The 21,238-nt window shown below is 45.9% G+C and overlaps 1 protein-coding gene across 5 annotated transcripts in view; it reads right to left on the bottom strand.

Annotated features, from left to right (window-relative positions):
* The window catches only part of LOC115146915 (retinoic acid receptor RXR-alpha-A-like), a 169,258-nt gene that overhangs the window by 38,930 nt on the left and 109,090 nt on the right, over positions 1-21,238 (bottom strand). For all 5 annotated transcript variants that reach the window (XM_065004809.1, XM_065004806.1, XM_065004807.1 and 2 more), the window contains 2 exons: positions 4,257-4,413; positions 2,961-3,140 (listed from right to left, as the gene is read on the bottom strand). In XM_065004809.1, the coding sequence (XP_064860881.1) occupies positions 2,961-3,140; positions 4,257-4,413 (337 nt within the window). The remainder of the gene's footprint in view (positions 1-2,960; positions 3,141-4,256; positions 4,414-21,238) is intronic.

Genomic DNA, 21,238 nt, shown 5'->3' with positions numbered 1-21,238 from the left:
GGAGAGATAGTACAGACAGGCAGATGGAGAGAGTACAGACAGGCAGAGAGAGAGGGAGAGATAGTACAGACAGGCAGAGAGAGAGAGGGAGAGATAGTACAGACAGGCAGAGAGAGAGAGGGAGATATAGTACAGACAGGCAGAGAGAGAGACGGAGAGATAGTACAGACAGGCAGAGAGATAGGGAGAGATAGAAAGAAAGACAGAGAGAGAGGGAGAGATAGAAAGACATACAGAGAGAGAGGGAGAGATAGTACAGACAGGCAGAGAGAGAGAGGGAGAGATAGTACAGACAGGCAGAGAGAGAGGGAGAGATAGTACAGACAGGCAGAGAGAGAGGGAGAGATAGTACAGACAGGCATAGGGAGAGATAGTACAGACAGGCAGAGAGAGAGGGAGAGATAGTACAGACAGGCAGAGAGAGAGAGGGAGAGATAGTACAGCCAGGCAGAGAGAGAGGGAGAGATAGTACAGACAGGCAGAGAGAGAGAGGGAGATATAGTACAGACAGGCAGAGAGAGAGAGAGACGGAGAGATAGTACAGACAGGCAGAGAGAGAGGGAGAGATAGTACAGACAGGCAGAGAGAGAGGGAGAGATAGTACAGACAGGCAGAGAGAGAGGGAGAGATAGTACAGACAGGCAGAGAGAGAGGGAGAGATCGTACAGACAGGCAGAGAGAGAGAGACGGAGAGATAGTACAGACAGGCAGAGATAGTACAGACAGGCAGAGAGAGAGGGGAGAGATAGTACAGACAGGCAGACAGGCAGAGAGAGAGGGAGAGATAGTACAGACAGGCAGAGAGAGAGGGAGAGATAGTACAGACAGGCAGAGAGAGAGGGAGAGATAGTACAGACAGGCAGAGAGAGAGGGAGAGATAGTACAGATAGGCAGAGAGAGAGAGGGAGAGATAGTACAGACAGGCAGAGAGAGAGAGTGAGAGAGTACAGACAGGCAGAGAGAGAGACGGAGAGATAGTACAGACAGGCAGAGAGAGAGATGGAGAGATAGTACAGACAGGCAGAGAGAGAGGGAGAGATAGTACAGACAGGCAGAGAGAGAGGGAGAGATAGTACAGACAGGCAGAGAGAGAGGGAGAGATAGTACAGACAGAGAGAGAGAGGAGAGATAGTACAGACAGGCAGAGAGAGAGGGAGAGATAGTACAGACAGGCAGAGAGAGAAGGAGAGATAGTACAGACAGGCAGAGAGAGAAGGAGAGATAGTACAGACAGGCAGAGAGAGAGGGAGAGATAGTACAGACAGGCAGAGAGAGAGAGAGAGAGATAGTACAGACAGGCAGAGAGAGAGGGAGAGATAGTACAGACAGGCAGAGAGAGAGAGGAGAGAGGGTAGTACAAACAGGCAGAGAGAGAGGGAGAGATAGTACAGACAGGCAGAGAGAGAGGGAGAGATAGTACAGACAGGCAGAGAGAGAGGGAGAGATAGTACAGACAGGCAGAGAGAGAGGGAGAGATAGTACAGACAGGCAGAGAGAGAGGGAGAGATAGGCAGAGAGAGAGAGGGAGAGATAGTACAGACAGGCAGAGAGAGAGGGAGAGATAGTACAGACAGGCAGAGAGAGAGGGGAGATATAGTACAGACAGGCAGAGAGAGAGAGACGGAGAGATAGTACAGACAGGCAGAGAGAGAGGGAGAGATAGGACAGGCAGAGAGAGAGGGAGAGATAGTACAGACAGGCAGAGAGAGAGGAGAGATAGTACAGACAGGCAGAGAGAGAGGAGAGATCGACAGACAGGCAGAGAGAGAGAGAGAGATAGTACAGACAGGCAGAGAGAGAGACGGAGAGATAGATAGTACAGACAGGCAGAGAGAGAGGAGACGGAGAGATAGTACAGACAGGCAGAGAGAGAGGAGAGATAGTACAGACAGGCAGAGAGAGAGGGAGAGATAGTACAGACAGGCAGAGAGAGAGGGAGAGATAGTACAGACAGGCAGAGAGAGAGGAGAGATAGTACAGACAGAGCAGAGAGAGGAGAGATAGTACAGACAGGCAGAGAGAGAGAGGAGAGAGTACAGACAGGCAGAGACAGGCAGACAGGCAGAGAGAGAGATGGAGAGATAGTACAGACAGGCAGAGAGAGGGAGAGATAGTACAGACAGGCAGAGAGAGAGGGAGAGATAGTACAGACAGGCAGAGAGAGAGGGAGAGATAGTACAGACAGGCAGACAGGCAGAGAGAGGGAGAGATAGTACAGACAGGCAGAGAGAGAGGGAGAGATAGTACAGACAGGCAGAGAGAGAAGGAGAGATAGTACAGACAGGCAGAGAGAGAAGGAGAGATAGTACAGGCAGGCAGAGAGAGAAGGAGAGATAGTACAGACAGGCAGGCAGACAGGCAGAGAGAGAGAGAGATAGTACAGACAGGCAGAGAGAGAGGGAGAGATAGTACAGACAGGCAGAGAGAGAGAGAGAGAGGGTAGTACAAACAGGCAGAGAGAGAGGGAGAGATAGTACAGACAGGCAGAGAGAGAGGGAGAGATAGTACAGACAGGCAGAGAGAGAGGGAGAGATAGTACAGACAGGCAGAGAGAGAGGGAGAGATAGTACAGACAGGCAGAGAGAGAGGGAGAGATAGTACAGACAGGCAGAGAGAGAGGGAGAGATAGTACAGACAGAGAGAGAGTGAGAGATAGTACAGACAGAGAGAGAAGGAGAGATAGTACAGACAGGCAGAGAGAGAGACGGAGAGATAGTACAGACAGGCAGAGAGAGACGGAGAGATAGTACAGACAGGCAGAGAGAGAGGGAGAGATAGTACAGACAGGCAGAGAGAGAGGGAGATATAGTACAGACAGGCAGAGAGAGAGACGGAGAGATAGTACAGACAGGCAGAGAGAGAGGGACAGATAGTACAGACAGGCAGAGAGAGAGGGAGAGATAGTACAGACAGGCAGAGAGGGTAAATAAGACCTTTATCCTCAACGGCATGTGCTGTACCTTCTCTCTTCATTCCACAGGCCAGACACTTCTGGTAGCGACAGTACTGGCAGCGGTTACGCTGGCGCTTGTCGATCAGACAGTCCTTGTTGTCGCGGCAGGTATAGGTCAGGTCCTTCCGCACTGTCCTCTTGAAGAAGCCTTTACAGCCCTCACAGCTGTACACTCCATAATGTTTACCTGGGGACAGACACGTCGTTTTAACTTCAAAAAGTACACAGAGAGTGGCTATTAGACATTTAAGACACATTTCCCACACACATATCCTCAGTTTCTTATTGAGGATAATAAAGGAAAAATGATATTGATTACATACTGTTTGGACAATAACAGAGGGGTGAAAATGGTGACTATAAGCATAATGTATGTTACTATGTTATGACATTGTGCTGTCCTGATGAACAGCGTTTATGAAGATCACTAACCTCTAAGCGTCTGTCTGATATCTGTCTGATATTAACCTTCTCCTCCACATCCTGTCTGATATTAACAATCTCCTCCACATCCTGTCTGATATTCTGTCTGATATTAACCTTCTCCTCCACATCCTGTCTGATATTCTGTCTGATATTAACCATCTCCTCCTCATCCTGTCTGATATTCTGTCTCATATTAACCTTCTCCTCCACATCCTGTCTGATATTAACAATCTCCTCCACATCCTGTCTGATATTCTGTCTGATATTAACCTTCTCCTCCACATCCTGTCTGATATTCTGTCTGATATTAACCATCTCCTCCTCATCCTGTCTGATATTCTGTCTCATATTAACCATCTCCTCCACATCCTGTCTGATATTAACAATCTCCTCCACATCCTGTCTGATATTCTGTCTGATATTAACCTTCTCCTCCACATCCTGTCTGATATTAACCATCTCCTCCACATCCTGTCTGATATTCTGTCTGATATTAACCATCTCCTCCACATCCTGTCTGATATTAACCATCTCCTCCACATCCTGTCTGATATTCTGTCAAATATTAACCATCTCCTCCACATCCTGTCTGATACGAGGCAAAGTGCAGTAGAGTAAAACACTTCCTCTCCCTGTGCTGCAGACACTACAGCTGAGTGTCTGAGAAAGTATGAGGTATGTTAAGTATCTACGGCGTATATGAGTCAGGCTTTCAGTGTGAGTGTGACTGTGTGTGTGTGTGTGTGTGTGTGTGTGTGGGACTCACGTGAAATGGTGATGACCATGGTGGTATTGCAGTCGCCACAGATGACACAGACGTGTCAGTCGTGTGTGTTTGAGTGCATGTATGACTGTAACCTTAGGGCACCTACTGTACCTGAGGAGCGGTCTCCGCAGATGGCACAGATGTGTTTGGTGAGGGAGAGAGGCATGCACCCCGGCGAAGGCTGGGCGGGCACCTTCATCACCCCGTTGAGACCCAGCGGGGGTTTGATGTCCTCCGAGCTGCTGACGGAGTTCATCTGGGAGTTCAGCTGGAACATCAACACACACAAACACAGGAACAGACAGGTCACAACGCCACTCTGACACTGACACTCAGAAGCTCATCCACACACTTCATCAGATTATACAGCTGAAATGGCAATGTGATGCAGTGTGGATACTTTCCGTCATCATCCAGGGACAGCTCTGTTTTCAGCAAGATAATGATTACAGCAAGATTAAGCATAGACTAGGGAGAGTAGACCTCAGCACACAGAAAACAGAATGGCTGAGTATGTATCCATGCAGCTGAGCTGAATGGGAGGTTTAAGCTAACTACAGTTTGACTGTAGTTCCAGTAGCAGCCTAGCAGGCTTTCTCCCTCTACTCCCTTGCCTGTGTTTCATATCTAAAACCTGTCGCTGCTAGATCCTGCACCACTTAACCGGAGGAGTTCTTTAATTCATGCTCTCAACAACCTCCCTAGCCTCCACATGCTCAGCGCTAGCATAACTTCAATGCAACATTTAGCAGTACAGCAGAATAAAGGGCCAGTGTTTGTTTTAGCAAGAGAGTGTTCTAAGTAAGAACTTGAAAGGTTCTCCTCCGGTGCATTAGGGAGGGGCACGGTTATTTCAATATTACAATATCCAACCGTACGTTAGTTGTTGATCATGTGTGAGTATTCATTTTTTTACGGCAAAAAAACATGTCTGTTTTTAACAATGAAAGTATTTTTTCTCAATTCAATTAAAAATATCCATGTGACATTGTTACACGCAAGGATAATACCATGACATTTGAAATTCTTAATTTAATAAAACAATAAACTTTTGAATGTAGTTTATATGTGGTGTGCCCCCCAAAAAAAGACAGATAGCCTTCACCAAAGATTATAGTTTGTTGGCCAATCAAATGGGCAAATATCTCCATGTGTAGCAAGTGAAGTGAGAGATCACTAATGGAAATAAAAGTACGGAATTAAAAGTTCAAACACCCAACCCTACAGTGCACTCAGCTCTGCTGTGAAACTGAGCTTCAATAATGTTTATGTGAAAACCCCCTCTCCAACTGTGTAGCTTCACATGGAGAACTAAGAGACACTAATCAACTATGCTGTGCTGTTATAGTGGAGTTACTAAGAAGCTCAATTACCACTCAACAATAATTATTTGATATAGGCAGAACTAGCTAGCTAGCCAACCATTTGTACAGCTATGGAAAAAACAGAGCCATGTTTGTGTCAGCATGCTCTAAAAACCATGATGTCAAAATGACCAAAATAGAAGCAAAAAGTACAAATAATTCGCTTTGGAAAAACTGGAAATGAAAGGGACTGAATGCAGGTTTTTTTCATGGAAACATTTAAGAACTCTATAGATTCTACAGCCAATAACAAATAGTATATAAACAGTATGACAGTGGTCATATTACTGTAGTATTACCAAGTGATGTATTTCTTTAACAACAACAATGCCATCCTTTCACAATCAACACCTATCCTGGTGTTGACGTGTATGCCAGACAGGGGGACACTTGCTAGACTGCTTGCTAGACTGGGGTACAGGGGATACTGTGGGTTCACATGTCCTAGCTAGCTAGCATATGTCTTAATTGAGTTGCTGCACATTGTAAAGAGACATGTCTTACAGAGCCAATGCTAATCACACTAAATAGCTCGTGGCATAGAAACACAAGACAGTGTTTGTAGAGCGCGAGAGAAGAAGATGAAAGAAACATGTTGTATTCAAGATATAATGATGAAAATAACACGACGCTGCAATTCATTGCTAGCCTTTCGAACCCTTCTTCAGGTGAGTTTCCAAAGCGCTGTCAAGGACCAATTAGTATACTGTCTGTGTTTCCACATGAACTATATACAAAGACAAACATATCCCCTTTCTTTCTGACATGGCCATGGGGCACACACAGATGTACAGTGGTACGTTGACAGGCCGCACACACCCACTTGATTTAGCTGTGCTGTACACATTTACATTACATTTAAGTCATTTAGCAGACGCTCTTATCCAGAGCGACTTACAAATTGGTGCATTCACCTTATGACATCCAGTGGAGCAGCCACTTTACAATAGTGCATCTAAATCTTTTAAGGGGGGTGGGTGAGAAGGATTACTTTATCCTATCCTAGGTATTCCTTAAAGAGGTGGGGTTTCAGGTGTCTCCGGAAGGTGGTGATTGACTCCGCTGTCCTGGCGTCGTGAGGGAGTTTGTTCCACCATTGGGGGGCCAGAGCAGCGAACAGTTTTGATTGGGCTGAGCGGGAACTGTACTTCCTCAGTGGTAGGGAGGCGAGCAGGCCAGAGGTGGATGAACGCAGTGCCCTTGTTTGGGTGTAGGGCCTGATCAGAGCCTGGAGGTACTGAGGTGCCGTTCCCCTCACAGCTCCGTAGGCAAGCACCATGGTCTTGTAGCGGATGCGAGCTTCAACTGGAAGCCAGTGGAGAGAGCGGAGGAGCGGGGTGACGTGAGAGAACTTGGGAAGGTTGAACACCAGACGGGCTGCAGCGTTCTGGATGAGTTGTAGGGGTTTAATGGCACAGGCAGGGAGCCCAGCCAACAGCGAGTTGCAGTAATCCAGACGGGAGATGACAAGTGCCTGGATTAGGACCTGCGCCGCTTCCTGTGTGAGGCAGGGTCGTACTCTGCGGATGTTGTAGAGCATGAACCTACAGGAACGGGCCACCGCCTTGATGTTAGTTGAGAACGACAGGGTGTTGTCCAGGATCACGCCAAGGTTCTTAGCGCTCTGGGAGGAGGACACAGTGGAGTTGTCAACCGTGATGGCGAGATCATGGAACGGGCAGTCCTTCCCGGGAGGAAGAGCAGCTCCGTCTTGCCGAGGTTCAGCTTGAGGTGGTGATCCGTCATCCACACTGATATGTCTGCCAGACATGCAGAGATGCGATTCGCCACCTGGTCATCAGAAGGGGGAAAGGAGAAGATTAATTGTGTGTCGTCTGCATAGCAATGATAGGAGAGACCATGTGAGGTTATGACAGAGCCAAGTGACTTGGTGTATAGCGAGAATAGGAGAGGGCCTAGAACAGAGCCCTGGGGACACCAGTGGTGAGAGCACGTGGTGAGGAGACGGATTCTCGCCACGCCACCTGGTAGGAGCGACCTGTCAGGTAGGACGCAATCCAAGCGTGGGCCGCGCCGGAGATGCCCAACTCGGAGAGGGTGGAGAGGAGGATCTGATGGTTCACAGTATCGAAGGCAGCCGATAGGTCTAGAAGGATGAGAGCAGAGGAGAGAGAGTTAGAGCAGTGCGGAGCTCCGTGATACAGAGAAGAGAGCAGTCCAGTTGAATGACTAGTCTTGAAACCTGACTGATTTGGATCAAGAAGGTCATTCTGAGAGAGATAGCGGGAGAGCTGGCCAAGGACGGCACGTTCAAGGGTTTTGGAGAGAAAAGAAAGAAGGGATACTGGTCTGTAGTTGTTGACATCGGAGGGATCGAGTGTAGGTTTTTTCAGAAGGGGTGCAACTCTCGCTCTCTTGAAGACGGAAGGGACGTAGCCAGCGGTCAGGGATGAGTTGATGAGCGAGGTGAGGTAAGGGAGAAGGTCTCCGGAAATGGTCTGGAGAAGAGAGGAGGGGATAGGGTCAAGCGGGCAGGTTGTTGGGCGGCCGGCCGTCACAAGATGCGAGATTTCATCTGGAGAGAGAGGGGAGAAAGAGGTCAGAGCACAGGGTAGGGCAGTGTGAGCAGAACCAGCGGTGTCGTTTGACTTAGCAAACGAGGATCGGATGTCGTCGACCTTCTTTTCAAAATGATTGACGAAGTCATCTGCAGAGAGGGAGGAGGGGGGAGGAGGATTCAGGAGGGAGGAGAAGGTGGCAAAGAGCTTCCTAGGGTTAGAGGCAGATGCTTGGAATTTAGAGTGGTAGAAAGTGGCTTTAGCAGCAGCGACAGAAGAGGAAAATGTAGAGAGGAGGGAGTGAAAGGATGCCAGGTACGCAGGGAGGCGAGTTTTCCTCCATTTCCGCTCGGCTGCCCGGAGCCCTGTTCTGTGAGCTCGCAATGAGTCGTCGAGCCACGGAGCGGGAGGGGAGGACCGAGCCGGCCTGGAGGATAGGGGACATAGAGAGTCAAAGGATGCAGAAAGGGAGGAGAGGAGGGTTGAGGAGGCAGAATCAGGAGATAGGTTGGAAAAGGTTTGAGCAGAGGGAAGAGATGATAGGATGGAAGAGGAGAGAGTAGCGGGGGAGAGAGAGCGAAGGTTGGGACGGCGCGATACCATCCGAGTAGGGGCAGTGTGGGAAGTGTTGGATGAGAGCGAGAGGGAAAAGGATACAAGGTAGTGGTCGGAGACTTGGAGGGGAGTTGCAATGAGGTTAGTGGAAGAACAGCATCTAGTAAAGATGAGGTCGAGCGTATTGCCTGCCTTGTGAGTAGGGGGAAGGTGAGAGGGAGAGGTCAAAAGAGGAGAGGAGTGGAAAGAAGGAGGCAGAGAGGAATGAGTCAAAGGTAGACGTGGGGAGGTTAAAGTCGCCCAGAACTGTGAGAGGTGAGCCGTCCTCAGGAAAGGAGCTTATCAAGGCATCAAGCTCATTGATGAACTCTCCGAGGAACCTGGAGGGCGATAAATGATAAGGATGTTAAGCTTGAAAGGGCTGGTAACTGTGACAGCATGGAATTCAAAGGAGGCGATAGACAGATGGGTAAGGGGAAAGAGAGAATGACCACTTGGGAGAGATGAGGATCCCGGTGCCACCACCCCGCTGACCAGAAGCTCTCGGGGTGTGCGAGAACACGTGGGCGGACGAAGAGAGAGCAGTAGGAGTAGCAGTGTTATCTGTGGTGATCCATGTTTCCGTCAGTGCCAAGAAGTCGAGGGACTGGAGGGAGGCATAGGCTGAGATGAACTCTGCCTTGTTGGCCGCAGATCGGCAGTTCCAGAGGCTACCGGAGACCTGGAACTCCACGTGGGTCGTGCGCGCTGGGACCACCAGATTAGGGTGGCCGCGGCCACGCGGTGTGGAGCGTTTGTATGGTCTGTGCAGAGAGGAGAGAACAGGGATAGACAGACACATAGTTGACAGGCTACAGAAGAGGCTACGCTAATGCAAAGGAGATTGGAATGACAAGTGGACTACACGTCTCGAATGTTCAGAAAGTTGAGCTTACGTAGCAAGAATCTTATTGACTAAAATGATTAAAAATGATACAGTACTGCTGAAGTAGGCTGGCTGGCAGTGGCTGCGTTGTTGACTTTGTAGGCTAGCTGGCAGTGGCTGCGTTGTTGATTCGGGGGCTAGCTGGCTAGCTAGCAGTGTTGATTACGTTACGTTGCGTTAAAAGAACGACAATAGCTGGCTAGGTAACCTAGAAAATCGCTCTAGACTACACAATTATCTACACAATTATCTTTGATACAGAGACGGCTATGTAGCTAGCTATGTAGACGGTGGGCGTTAGCTAGCTGGCTAGCTGCTGGGCAGATAGCAGTGTAGACTACGTTAGGACGACGAAATACGATAATTACGCAATTATCTTTGATACAAAGACGGCTATGTAGCTAGCTAAGAAGAAATTGCTAAGATTAGACAAATCAAACCGTTGTACTATAATGAAATGTAATGAAAAGTTATACTACCTGCAGACCGAAGTGCAGACCGAAGTGCACAATGGGCAACGGAGGACACACACAGGACACCCCCACATCAAGGGTCAAATGAGCAGCAGCAAACTACCAAAGCCTCGTCATACATAGTGTACACTTACACTCTACATGCTTTCACACATGTTCACATACATGTGCACACATCTACACACACACATGCAATCTGATTGGACTGACTTCCTTCTTGGCAGAAAATCGGATCTAATTTAATCATTGTCATATTGCGACTCAAACTCAAGGCTATAGAAATTGATATAATGTGTATTACTGAGCTTATGTTACAAAGACAATAGATTACATTGAAGACGTCATGTGTAGTGCCATAATTTAGATATACACTACTTCATTTACATAGATATAACTCCATGTATATCTACTGATGGTGTTAAATCAGGTTTCCTTGATATTACGAAAGGTGTCCCACAGGGGTCAATTCTGGGTCCTGTTTTTTTTACTGTTAACAAAAAAGATATTGACTTGTTTGTACAAAGAATGTGCATGCCTATGTCCTGCCTCTCGCTAAATAGTAAAAAGCAGATTCAGTTTAAGTTCCTATATGTCCTAGACTATGGTGACATCTATATGAACGCAGCTGCCACTTCATTAAAGCTGTCAGATGCAGTTTATCAAAGAGCACTGCGCTTTATGACGGGCAACAATTTTAGTAATCATTACTGGATTCTCTACCAGAAAGTTGGTTGGTCCTCTTCGATGTCACGTAGGTTGATACATTGCTATGTTTTCATTTATAAAGTCCTTTTACAAAAAGTCCCACTTTATCAAACATCATTACTAACCTTTAGACATACAAGTTACCACACCTGGTCTCGGGGATGGTTAACTCTAGAAACTCCTTTGGTCTCTACTGAGTTAGGTAAGTCAGCTTTTTGTTTTCTTGCACCTTATTTGTGGAACAATCTTCAAAACGTTCTAAAATGTGATGTTCTGGTGTCTAGTGTTTTTCTTTCTTTCTGCTTGCATTTGGTATTTATATTGATGTGTGTAAAAGAGACCTTGGTCTCAGTATGACTCCCTAATGAAATAAAGGTTCAATAAAATGTATAAAGACTGTCAGTGCATTCATATAGACTGTCAGTGCATTCATATAGACTGTCAGTGCATTCATATAGACTGTCAGTGCACTCATATAGACTGTCAGGGCATTCATATAGACTGTCAGGGCATTCATATAGACTGTCAGTGCACTCATATAGACTGTCAGGGCATTCATATAGACTGTCAGTGCATTCATATAGACTGTCAGGGCATTCATATAGACTGTCAATGCACTCATATAGACTGTCAGGGCATTCATATAGACTGTCAGTGCACTCATATAGACTGTCAGGGCATTCATATAGACTGTCAGTGCACTCATATAGACTGTCAGGGCATTCATATAGACTGTCAGGGCATTCATATAGACTGTCAGTGCACTCATATAGACTGTCAGGGCATTCATATAGACTGTCAGTGCACTCATATAGACTGTCAGGGCATTTATATAGACTGTCAAAAAATAGTCATTGATGACAGACTGAATATTTTCTCAAGGAACATGCAACTGTGAGCACATCTTTGGTTTATAAACACTCCCACACACACACGCACACACCCAACCACACACACACACACACACCCAACCACACACACGCACACACCCAACCACACACACGCACACACCCAACCACACACACGCACACACCCAACCACACACACGCACACACCCAACCACACACACACACACACACCAACCACACACACGCACACACCCAACCACACACACACACACACACCCAACCACACACACGCACACACCCAAACACAGACACGCACACACCCAAACACACACACGCACACACCCAACCACACACACACACACACACCCAACCACACACACGCACACACCCAACCACACACACGCACACACCCAAACACACACACACACACCCAACCACACACCCAAACACACACACACACACACACACACCCACAACCACACACCCAAACACACACACACACCCAACCACACACCCAACCACACACCCAAACACACACACACACCCAACCACACACCCAACCACACACCCAACCACACACCCAACCACACACCCAAACACACACCCAAACACACACCCAAACACACACCCAAACACACACCCAACCACACACCCAAACACACACCCAAACACACACCCAAACACACACCCAAACACACACCCAAACACACACACACCCAACCACACACCCAACCACACACCCAACCACACACCCAACCACACACCCAACCACACACCCAACCACACACCCAACCACCTGCACAGCGTTTTTTATTTATTTGTTTTTCTCTGTATTGTTGTTTATCACTTAAACTTCAACAGTTACACTGCTCTCCATGCCGGGGTGGGCTGGGGGTCTCTCTCTCCAGTGCTTCTCTCTTTCCCAGGGCAGTGCATGGATGGTGGGGGGATTGAAGGGGCTCAGTCCTGGGTCTGGAAATAGAATACAACCCCCTCCCCACTACCACCACCACCGCCACACACATGCAAGAGGGGGGCACAACCAGGCAAGATGTGTATGTGGAGTCTACCATGACTGGGGAAAATCCCTGGACGATCATCAAATCAAATTGTATTTGTCACATGCGCTGAATACAACAGGCGAAGAAGACCTTACCGTGAAATGCTTACTTACAAGCCCTTATCCAACAATACAGTTCAAGAAATAGAGTTAAGAAAATATTTACTAAATAAACTGAAGTAAAAAATGTAATAAAAAGTAACACAATAAAATAACAATAATGAGACTATATATAGGGGGTGCCGGTACCGAGTCAACGTGCGAGGGTACAGGTTAGTCGAGGTGCAGAATGTTGACACATTACCCCTTCTGGGTGTCTGATGGTGTCAGTTTGTCGATGGCTTTTATTTATGAAAATGTCCATGTTTTACATATGCAACATTCGATTTAAAATGTGAAATTTGCAGTGGTGGAAAAAGTACCCAATTGCCATACTTGTGTAACAGTAAAGATACATGAATCGAAAATGACTCAAGTAAAAGTGAAAGGCACCCAGTAAAATATTACTTGAGTAAAAGTATAAAAGTATTTGGTTTTAAATATACCTAGGTATCAAAAGTAAATGTAATTGCTAAAATATACTTAAGTATCAAAACTAAAAGTACAAATTCCTTATATTAAGCAAACCAGATGCCACAATTTTCTTGTTTTTTATTTTATTTACGGAAAGCCAAGAGCACACTCCAACGCTCAGACATCATTTACAAATGAAGCATGTGTGTTTAGTGAGTCCACCAGATCAGAGGCAGTAGGGATGACCAGGGATGTTCTCTTGATGCGCATGTGAATTGGCAATCTACACACAATACCCCATAATGACAAAGTGAAAAATGTTTTTTAGAAATGTTTGCGAATTTATTAAAAATAAAAAAACATAAATACCTTATTTACATAAGTATTCAGACCCTTTGCTATGAGACTCGAAATTGAGCTCAGGTGCATCCTGTTTCCATTGATCATCCGTGAGATATTTCTATAACTTGATTGGAGTCCACCTGTGGTAAATTCAATTGATTGGACATGATTTGGAAAGGCACACACCTGTCTATATAAGGTCCCACAGTTGACAGTGCATGTCAGATCAAAAACCAAGCCATGAGGTCAAAGCAATTATCTGTAGAGCTCTGAGATAGGATTGTGTTGAGGCACAGATCTGGGTAAGGTCACCAAAAAATGTCTGCAGTAATGAAGGTCCCCAAGAACACAGTGGCTTCCTTCATTCTTAAATGGAAGAAGATTGGAACCACCAAGTCGGGGGAGAAGGACCTTGGTCAGGGAGATGCCCAAGAACCCGATGGTCACTCTGACAGAACTCTAGAGTTCGTTTGTGGAGATGGGAGAACCTTCCAGAAGGACACCCATCTCTGTACCATTCCACCAATCAGGCCTTTATGGTAGAGTGGCCAGACGGAAGCGACTCTTCAGTATAAGCCACATGACATCCGGCTTGGTGTTTGCCAAAAGTCACCTAAAGGATGAAACCGAGATTGAACTCTTTGGCCTGAATGCCAAACTGGCACCATCCTACGGTGAAGCATGGTGGTGGCAGCACCATGCTGTGGGGATGTTTTTCAGTGGCAGGGACTGGGAGACTAGTCAGGATCGAGGCAAAGATGAACAGAACAAAGTACAGAGAGACCCTTGATGAAAACCTGCTCCAGAGCCTTCAGGACCTCAGACTGGGGTGAAGGTTCACCTTCCAACAGGACAATGACCCTAACCACACAGCCAAGACAATGCAGGAGTGGTTTTGGGACAAGTCTCTGAATGTCCTTGAGTGGCCCAGCCAGAGCCTGGACTTGATCCCGATCGAACATCTCTCAAGAGACCTGAAAATAGCTGTGCAGCGACGCTTCCCATCCAACCTGACAGAGCTTGAGAGGATCTGCAGAGAAGAATGGGAGAAACTCCCTAAATACGGGTGTGCCAAGCTTGTAGCGTCATACCAAAGAAGACTCGAGTCTGTAATCACTGCCAAAGGTACTTCAACCAAGTACTGAGTAAAGGGTCTGAATACTTATGTAAATGTGATATTTCAGTTTCTTTTAATTTTTTAATACATTTGCAAAACATTCTACAATCCGGTTTTTGCTTTGTCATTATGGGGTATTGTGTGCAGATTGATGAGGGGAAAAAACAATTTAATCAATTTTAGAATAAGGCTGTTACCTAACAAAATGTGGAAAAAGTCAAGGGGTCTGAATACTTTCCGAAGGCACTGTAGATATGGTCCAGAGCAGCTGTGCTGGCACACAGAGAAGAGAAAGAGAGGATAGGAGGAAGAGTGGAAAGGAGAGGAGAGGAGAGGAGAGGAGAGGAGAGGAGAGGAGAGGAGAGGAGAGAGAGAGAGAGAGAGAGAGAGAGAGAGAGGAGAAAGAGAGAGGAGAAAGAGAAAGCACACTCAGCCAGTCCAGTCAGAATCAGAAAGGAGACAGAATGAACAGAGAGAAAGAGAGAGAGAGTGAGAGAGAGAATGGGAGGTGTGTTACTGTAGTATTGGGAACTCTAATTGTGGCCAGAGCAGGTGTGTGATTTAGTGGAAGGTAGCAGGTGTGTGATTTAGTGGAAGGTAGCAGGTGTCTGATTTAGTGGAAGGTCAAATCAAATCAAATTGTATTTGTCACACACACATGGTTAGCAGATGTTAATGTGAGTGTAGCGAAATGCTTGTGCTTCTAGTTCAGACAATGCAGCAATATCCAACTGTAACAATTGTTGTTGGAAGGATGGTCGGACCAAGATGCAGCGTGGGGTAGGTTAATCATATTTTATTTATGATAACCGGCACAAAACAAGAAAGACTAACAAACAAAACGTACAGTTTTGCAGGGCTAAAAAGCAACAATACAAAACCAAGATCCCACAAACAACAGGTGGGAAAAGGCTGCCTAAATATGATCCCCAATCAGAGACAACGATAGACAGCTGCCTCTGATTGGGAACCATACCAGGCCAACATAGAAAATAAAAAACTAGACTACCCACCCTAGTCACACCAACAAGTAATCTAACCTAACAATTTCACAACAACTACCTTATACACACAAGTGTAAAGGAATGAATAAGAATATGTACATTAAAAAATATATGAATGAGTGATGGTATAGAACGGCATTGTCAAGATGCAGTAGATGGTATAGAGTACAGTATATACGTATGAGATGAGTAATGTAGGGTATGTGAACATTATATGAAGTGGCATTGTTTAAAGTGGCTAGTGATACATTTATTACATTTATTTGTCCATTATTAAAGTGGCTGGAGTTGAGTCAGTATGATGGCAGCAGCCACTCAATGTTAGTGATGGTTGTTTAATGTAATGTAGGGTATGTAAACATTATATGAAGTGGCATTGTTTAAAGTGGCTAGTGATACATTTATTACATGCATTTTTCCATTATTAAAGTGGCTGGAGTTGAGTCAGTATGATGGCAGCAGCCACTCAATGTTAGTGATGGTTGTTTAACAGTCTGATGGCCTTGAGATAGAAGCTGTTTTTCAGTCTCTCGGTCCCTGCTTTGATGCACCTGTACTGACCTCGCCTTCTGGATGATAGCGTGGTGAACAGGCAGTGGCTCGGGTGGTTGTTGTCCTTGATGATCGTTTTGGCCTTCCTGTGACATCGGGTGGTGTAGGTGTCCTGGAGGGCAGGTAGTTTGACCCCGGTGATGCATTGTGCAGACCTCACTACCCTCTGGAGAGCCTTATGCTTATGGGCGGAGCAGTTGCCGTACCAGGCGGTGATACAGCCCGACAGGATACTCTCGATGGTGCATCTGTAAAAGTTTGTGAGTGTTTTTGGTGACAAGCCGAATTTCTTCAGCCTCCTGAGGTGGAAGAGGCGCTGCTGCGCCTTCTTCACCACACTGTCTGTGTGTGGGTGGACCAATTCAGTTTGTCCGTGATGTGTACGCAGAGCAACTTAAAACTTACTACCCTCTCCACTACTGTCCCTTCAATGTGGATAGGGGGGTGCTCCCTCTGCTGTTTCCTGAAGTCCACGAACAGCTCCTTTGTTTTGTTGACGGTGAGTGTGAGGTTATTTTCCTGACACCACACTCTGAGGGCCCTCACCTCCTCCCTGTAGGTCGTCTCGTCGTTGTTGGTAATCAAGCCTACCACTGTAGTGTCGTCTGCAAACTTGATGATTGAGTTGGAGGCGTGCATGGCCACGCAGTCGTGGGTGAACAGAGTACAGGAGAGGGCTGAGAACGCACCCTTGTGGGGCCCCACCTGGGGGCGGCCCGTCAGGAAGTCCAGGACCCAGTTGCACAGGGCGGGGTCGAGACCCAGGATCTCGAGCTTGATGACGAGTTTGGAGGGTACTATGGTGTTAAATGCTGAGCTGTAGTCGATGAACAGCATTCTCACATAGGCATTCCTCTTGTCCAGATGGGTTAGGGCAGTGTGATTGTGATTGCGTCGTCTGTGGACCTGATGGTGTGGTAAGCAAATTGGAGTGGGTCTAGGATGTCAGGTAGGGTGGAGGTGATATGGACCTTGACTAGTCTCTCAAAGCACTTCATGATGACGGAAGTGATTGCTACGGGGCGGTTGTCATTTAGCTCAGTTACCTTGGCTTTCTTGGGAACAGGAACAATGGTGGCCCTCTTGACGCATGTGGGAACAGCAGACTGGGATAAGGATTGATTGAATATGTCCGCAAACACACCAGCCAGCTGGTCTGCGCATGCTCTGAGGACGTGGCTGGGGATGCCATCTGGGCCTGCAGCCTTGCGAGGGTTGACTCGTTTAAATGTTTTGCTCACGTCGGCTGCAGTGAAGGAGAGCCCGCAGGTTTTGGTAGCGGGCCGTGTCAGTTGCACTGTAGTGTCCTCAAAGCGAGCAAAGAAGTTCTTTAGTCTGTCTGGGAGCAAGACATCCTGGTCTGCGATGGAGCTGGTTTTCCTTTTATAGTCCGTGATTGACTGTAGACCCTGCAGGTAGCAGGTGTCTGATTGAGTGGAAGGTGTGGCTTTACTGCTGGCCCAGTAAATGCTCTGATGTTATGGCCCATGTTATGCAATGGGTGGTAAGGGACATTTGATTAGTACCTTGAGCACAGCTGAGGTGTTAGTGTGTTCCAGACTGTTACATTCTACACATGGAACTTACATTCTACACATGGAACTGATCTCTCTCTCTCTATTTCTCTCTGTTCATTCTCCTTTCTGATGCTGACTGAACTGGCTGAGTGTGCTCTCCTCTCCTCTCCTCTCCTCTCCTTTCATTCTCCTCTCCTCTGTGTGCCAGCACAGCTGCACTGGACCGTATCTATGTCTCCTCACAGTAAACCAGACTGTATAGGTTCTGATTCAAACACAGGGTATTGTCTGAACTTTTCAACATTCCCCTTACTATCTCGCTCTCTCTCTCTCTTAAAATCAGGAGTTGACAGTTTGCTCTCTCTGTAACAACACCTCTAGTTATAGTGGGATTGGGAGACTTATTTCAGTGGTTTCAATGCCACAATGAAATACACTATGTACGCACTCCGCTACAGTGAAAATAAACCATTTACACAAACAGCATGACTCCTTACTCCTAGAATGCTGAAGACCACCTTCAAAAAGACAGTATACCATGGGTATGACAAAACATGTGTTTTTACTGTTCTAATTACGTTGGTAAGCAGTTTATAATAGCAATAAGGCCCGAGGAGGTGTGGTATATGGCCAACATACCCCGGCTAAGGGCTGTTCTTAGGCACAACGCAACACGGCGGATATTGGCCATATACCACACCCCCTCGGGCCTTATTGCTATTATAAACTGCTTACCAACGTAATTAGAACAGTAAAAACACATGTTTTGTCATACCCATGGTATACTGTCTTTTTGAAGGTGGTCTTCAGCATTCTAGGAGTTAGGAGTCATGCTGTTTGTGTAAATGGTTTATTTTCACTGTAGCGGAGTGCGTACATAGTGTAGTGTATGAGTGTGTACATAGTGTAGTGTATGAGTGTGTACATAGTGTAGTGTATGAGTGTGTACATAGTGTAGTGTATGAGTGTGTACATAGTGTAATGTATGAGTGTGTACATAGTGTAGTGTATGAGTGTGTACATAGTGTAGTGTATGAATGTGTATATAGTGTAGTGTATGAGTGTGTACATAGTGTAGTGTATGAGTGTGTACATAGTGTAGTGTATGAGTGCGTACATAGTGTAGTGTATGAGTGTGTATATAGTGTAGTGTATGAGTGTGTACATAGTGTAGTGTATGAGTGTGTACATAGTGTAGTGTATGAGTGTGTACATAGTGTAGTGTATGAGTGTGTACATAGTGTAGTGTATGAGTGTGTACATAGTGTAGTGTATGAGTGTGTACATAGTGTAGTGTATGAGTGTGTACATAGTGTAGTGTATGAGTGCGTAGATTATTGCTTAAATATGTTATGATGGCACACAGAACTATAAAAACCTCCCTCCACCATGCATTGAAAAGAGTAGAAAAGAACAAGGGAGACATTAGAGGCCCCTGCTTAAGACTGCTTAGCTCATTTCACTGAGTCTGAGCACAGACTTTGCTCATAAATACATATCAAAGGAATACATAAAATCCCACTGCACCACTTCTCAATGTTCAACACCCAAGTGTAACTCCAGTGTCTAACAGTTGAAGGGCACCTTTATTTTACTTTAGTAGAAGTTATGAGACTCACAGTATTCTTTCATAACACCCCCGTTATATGTGTTGGACAAAAATATTAATAAGTGCAGAAAGCCAATGCCAGGATTGCTCAATTTTCTTTCCACTAGTAAACCAGATTCCTTGCTGAAGTAGGACTTGCTAGTGAGCAATCAACTGAAGTTTGGTTTTAATAAATTGCTAATTTGCAAGGCTAAACCCCAACATTAAAGCTGGCCAAAGCTGACATGTCTGCTTCTGCAAAGTGGAGGAATTGACCACTGGATACAAATAGACACAAATCTCAGTCTGACAGACAACAAATCTTAAACACCAGCCGTTCGGGAACAGTTAGACGTGTGTAGAGTTAGTGATTTAACATTCTGATAACCCCAATAGAACTTGTGACCTCTGAACTCACTTCCTGCTGATATTTGCCTCACCATTTGCCTCATGCAGCATAGAGTTGATCAGGCTGTTGATTGTGGCCCGTGGAATGTTGTCCCACTCCTCTTCAATGGCTGTGCGAAGTCGCTGGATATTGGCGGAAACTGGAACACACTGTCTTACACGTCGATCCAGAGCATCCCAAATTGTGTTGTGTGACCAAACTGCACATTTTGGAGTGGCCATTTATTGTCCCCCGCACAAGGTGCACCTGTGTAACAATGCTGTTTATTAATCAGCTTCTTGACATGTCACACCTGTCAGTTGGATGGATTATCTTGACAAAGGAAAAATTCTCACGAACAGAGATGTAAACAAATTTGTCCACAAGATTTTAGAGAAATAAACTTTTTGTGTGTATAGAACATTTCTGGTCTTTTATTTCAGCTCATGAAACATGGGACCAACACTTTACATGTTGTGTTTATATTTTTGTTCAGTGTAGAGGCTTTTTTGCCCTCCCACATCACTTATAGACAGAAGATCTCCACTAAACATAGAATCAAATGGTTTATCTCTCTCTCTCAATTTAGTTATATTTTGCTACTTGTAGACTAGTGTCTGTAATTTGCCTGTATATTTCATGATGTGTAGCCTAACATGTGCCCAATGATGTGGCAAAGCAGTGATTTAGTAAGTATTAGAATAAGCCGTAGGTGGTAATCTCTCTCTAGGTCCTAGGTGCTGATCCATCGTCAGTATTGTGAAATAATTCTAATGTTAAGGTAAGATTTGAATGGAGAAGGCTGATCCGACAGCAGCGTTCCCTTTCTTTCGATTCTATCAGTATCGACACACACTCAATGACACACTTAGTAACCATGCTCTTTGTGCTTTTGGAGAAGCATGTTACATCTCGACCGTTGTAGGAAAATGCATTGTTGAAACACTCTTAGTTCCATCGCTATTGGGGAAACCGGGCCCTGGATTCTTTCTCCCCCACAATACTACATTTTTAAGAAAAAAGTACCTTTGTGGTCAGTAGGAGAGCGTTTCACGCATGAGGTCAGCGTTTCACACAGGAGGTGTGTTTAGCTTGAACCTATCCTGAGGCATTTAGGGAATGCTAACCACAAGTCACCCTTTGGGATCAAGTACTGCAGTGTTACAACTCTGAAGGACACCTATCTGACACACACACACACACACACACACACACACACACACACACACACACACACACACACACACACACACACACACACACACACACACACACACACACACACACACACTATTCTTGTCATGTATACTGCCACAATGAATATGATAGTGCCAGAGGTTTTCCAACAGAACTTTGTAGATGTGAAAAAGTGAGCTGCAGTCTATCAGCATAATGTTGTTATGAGAATGTAATGGAGAGAGCATTGTAACATGGTCTAGGGAATAGACATGCAGGCCTCCTGCTGGTGTCTCACCTCAGTGTGGCAGAATCAGATGTTTGTTAGTCAGGCTTGTTATCATAGGAGACATGGCCTCCTCCTGTGGGCAGGTACCGTATGGTGTACTCCTGAATCAGCAGCTTTCCCAATGCAGCTAGTCATACTCTTGTCCCGTCGGTCTCTCT

This window comes from Oncorhynchus nerka, linkage group LG19 (genome assembly GCF_034236695.1).
Source record: "Oncorhynchus nerka isolate Pitt River linkage group LG19, Oner_Uvic_2.0, whole genome shotgun sequence".
NCBI classification, from domain to species: Eukaryota; Metazoa; Chordata; class Actinopteri; order Salmoniformes; family Salmonidae; genus Oncorhynchus; species Oncorhynchus nerka.
Note: the sequence above shows the minus strand (reverse complement) of the source record. Positions and strands in the feature narration are given on the sequence as shown.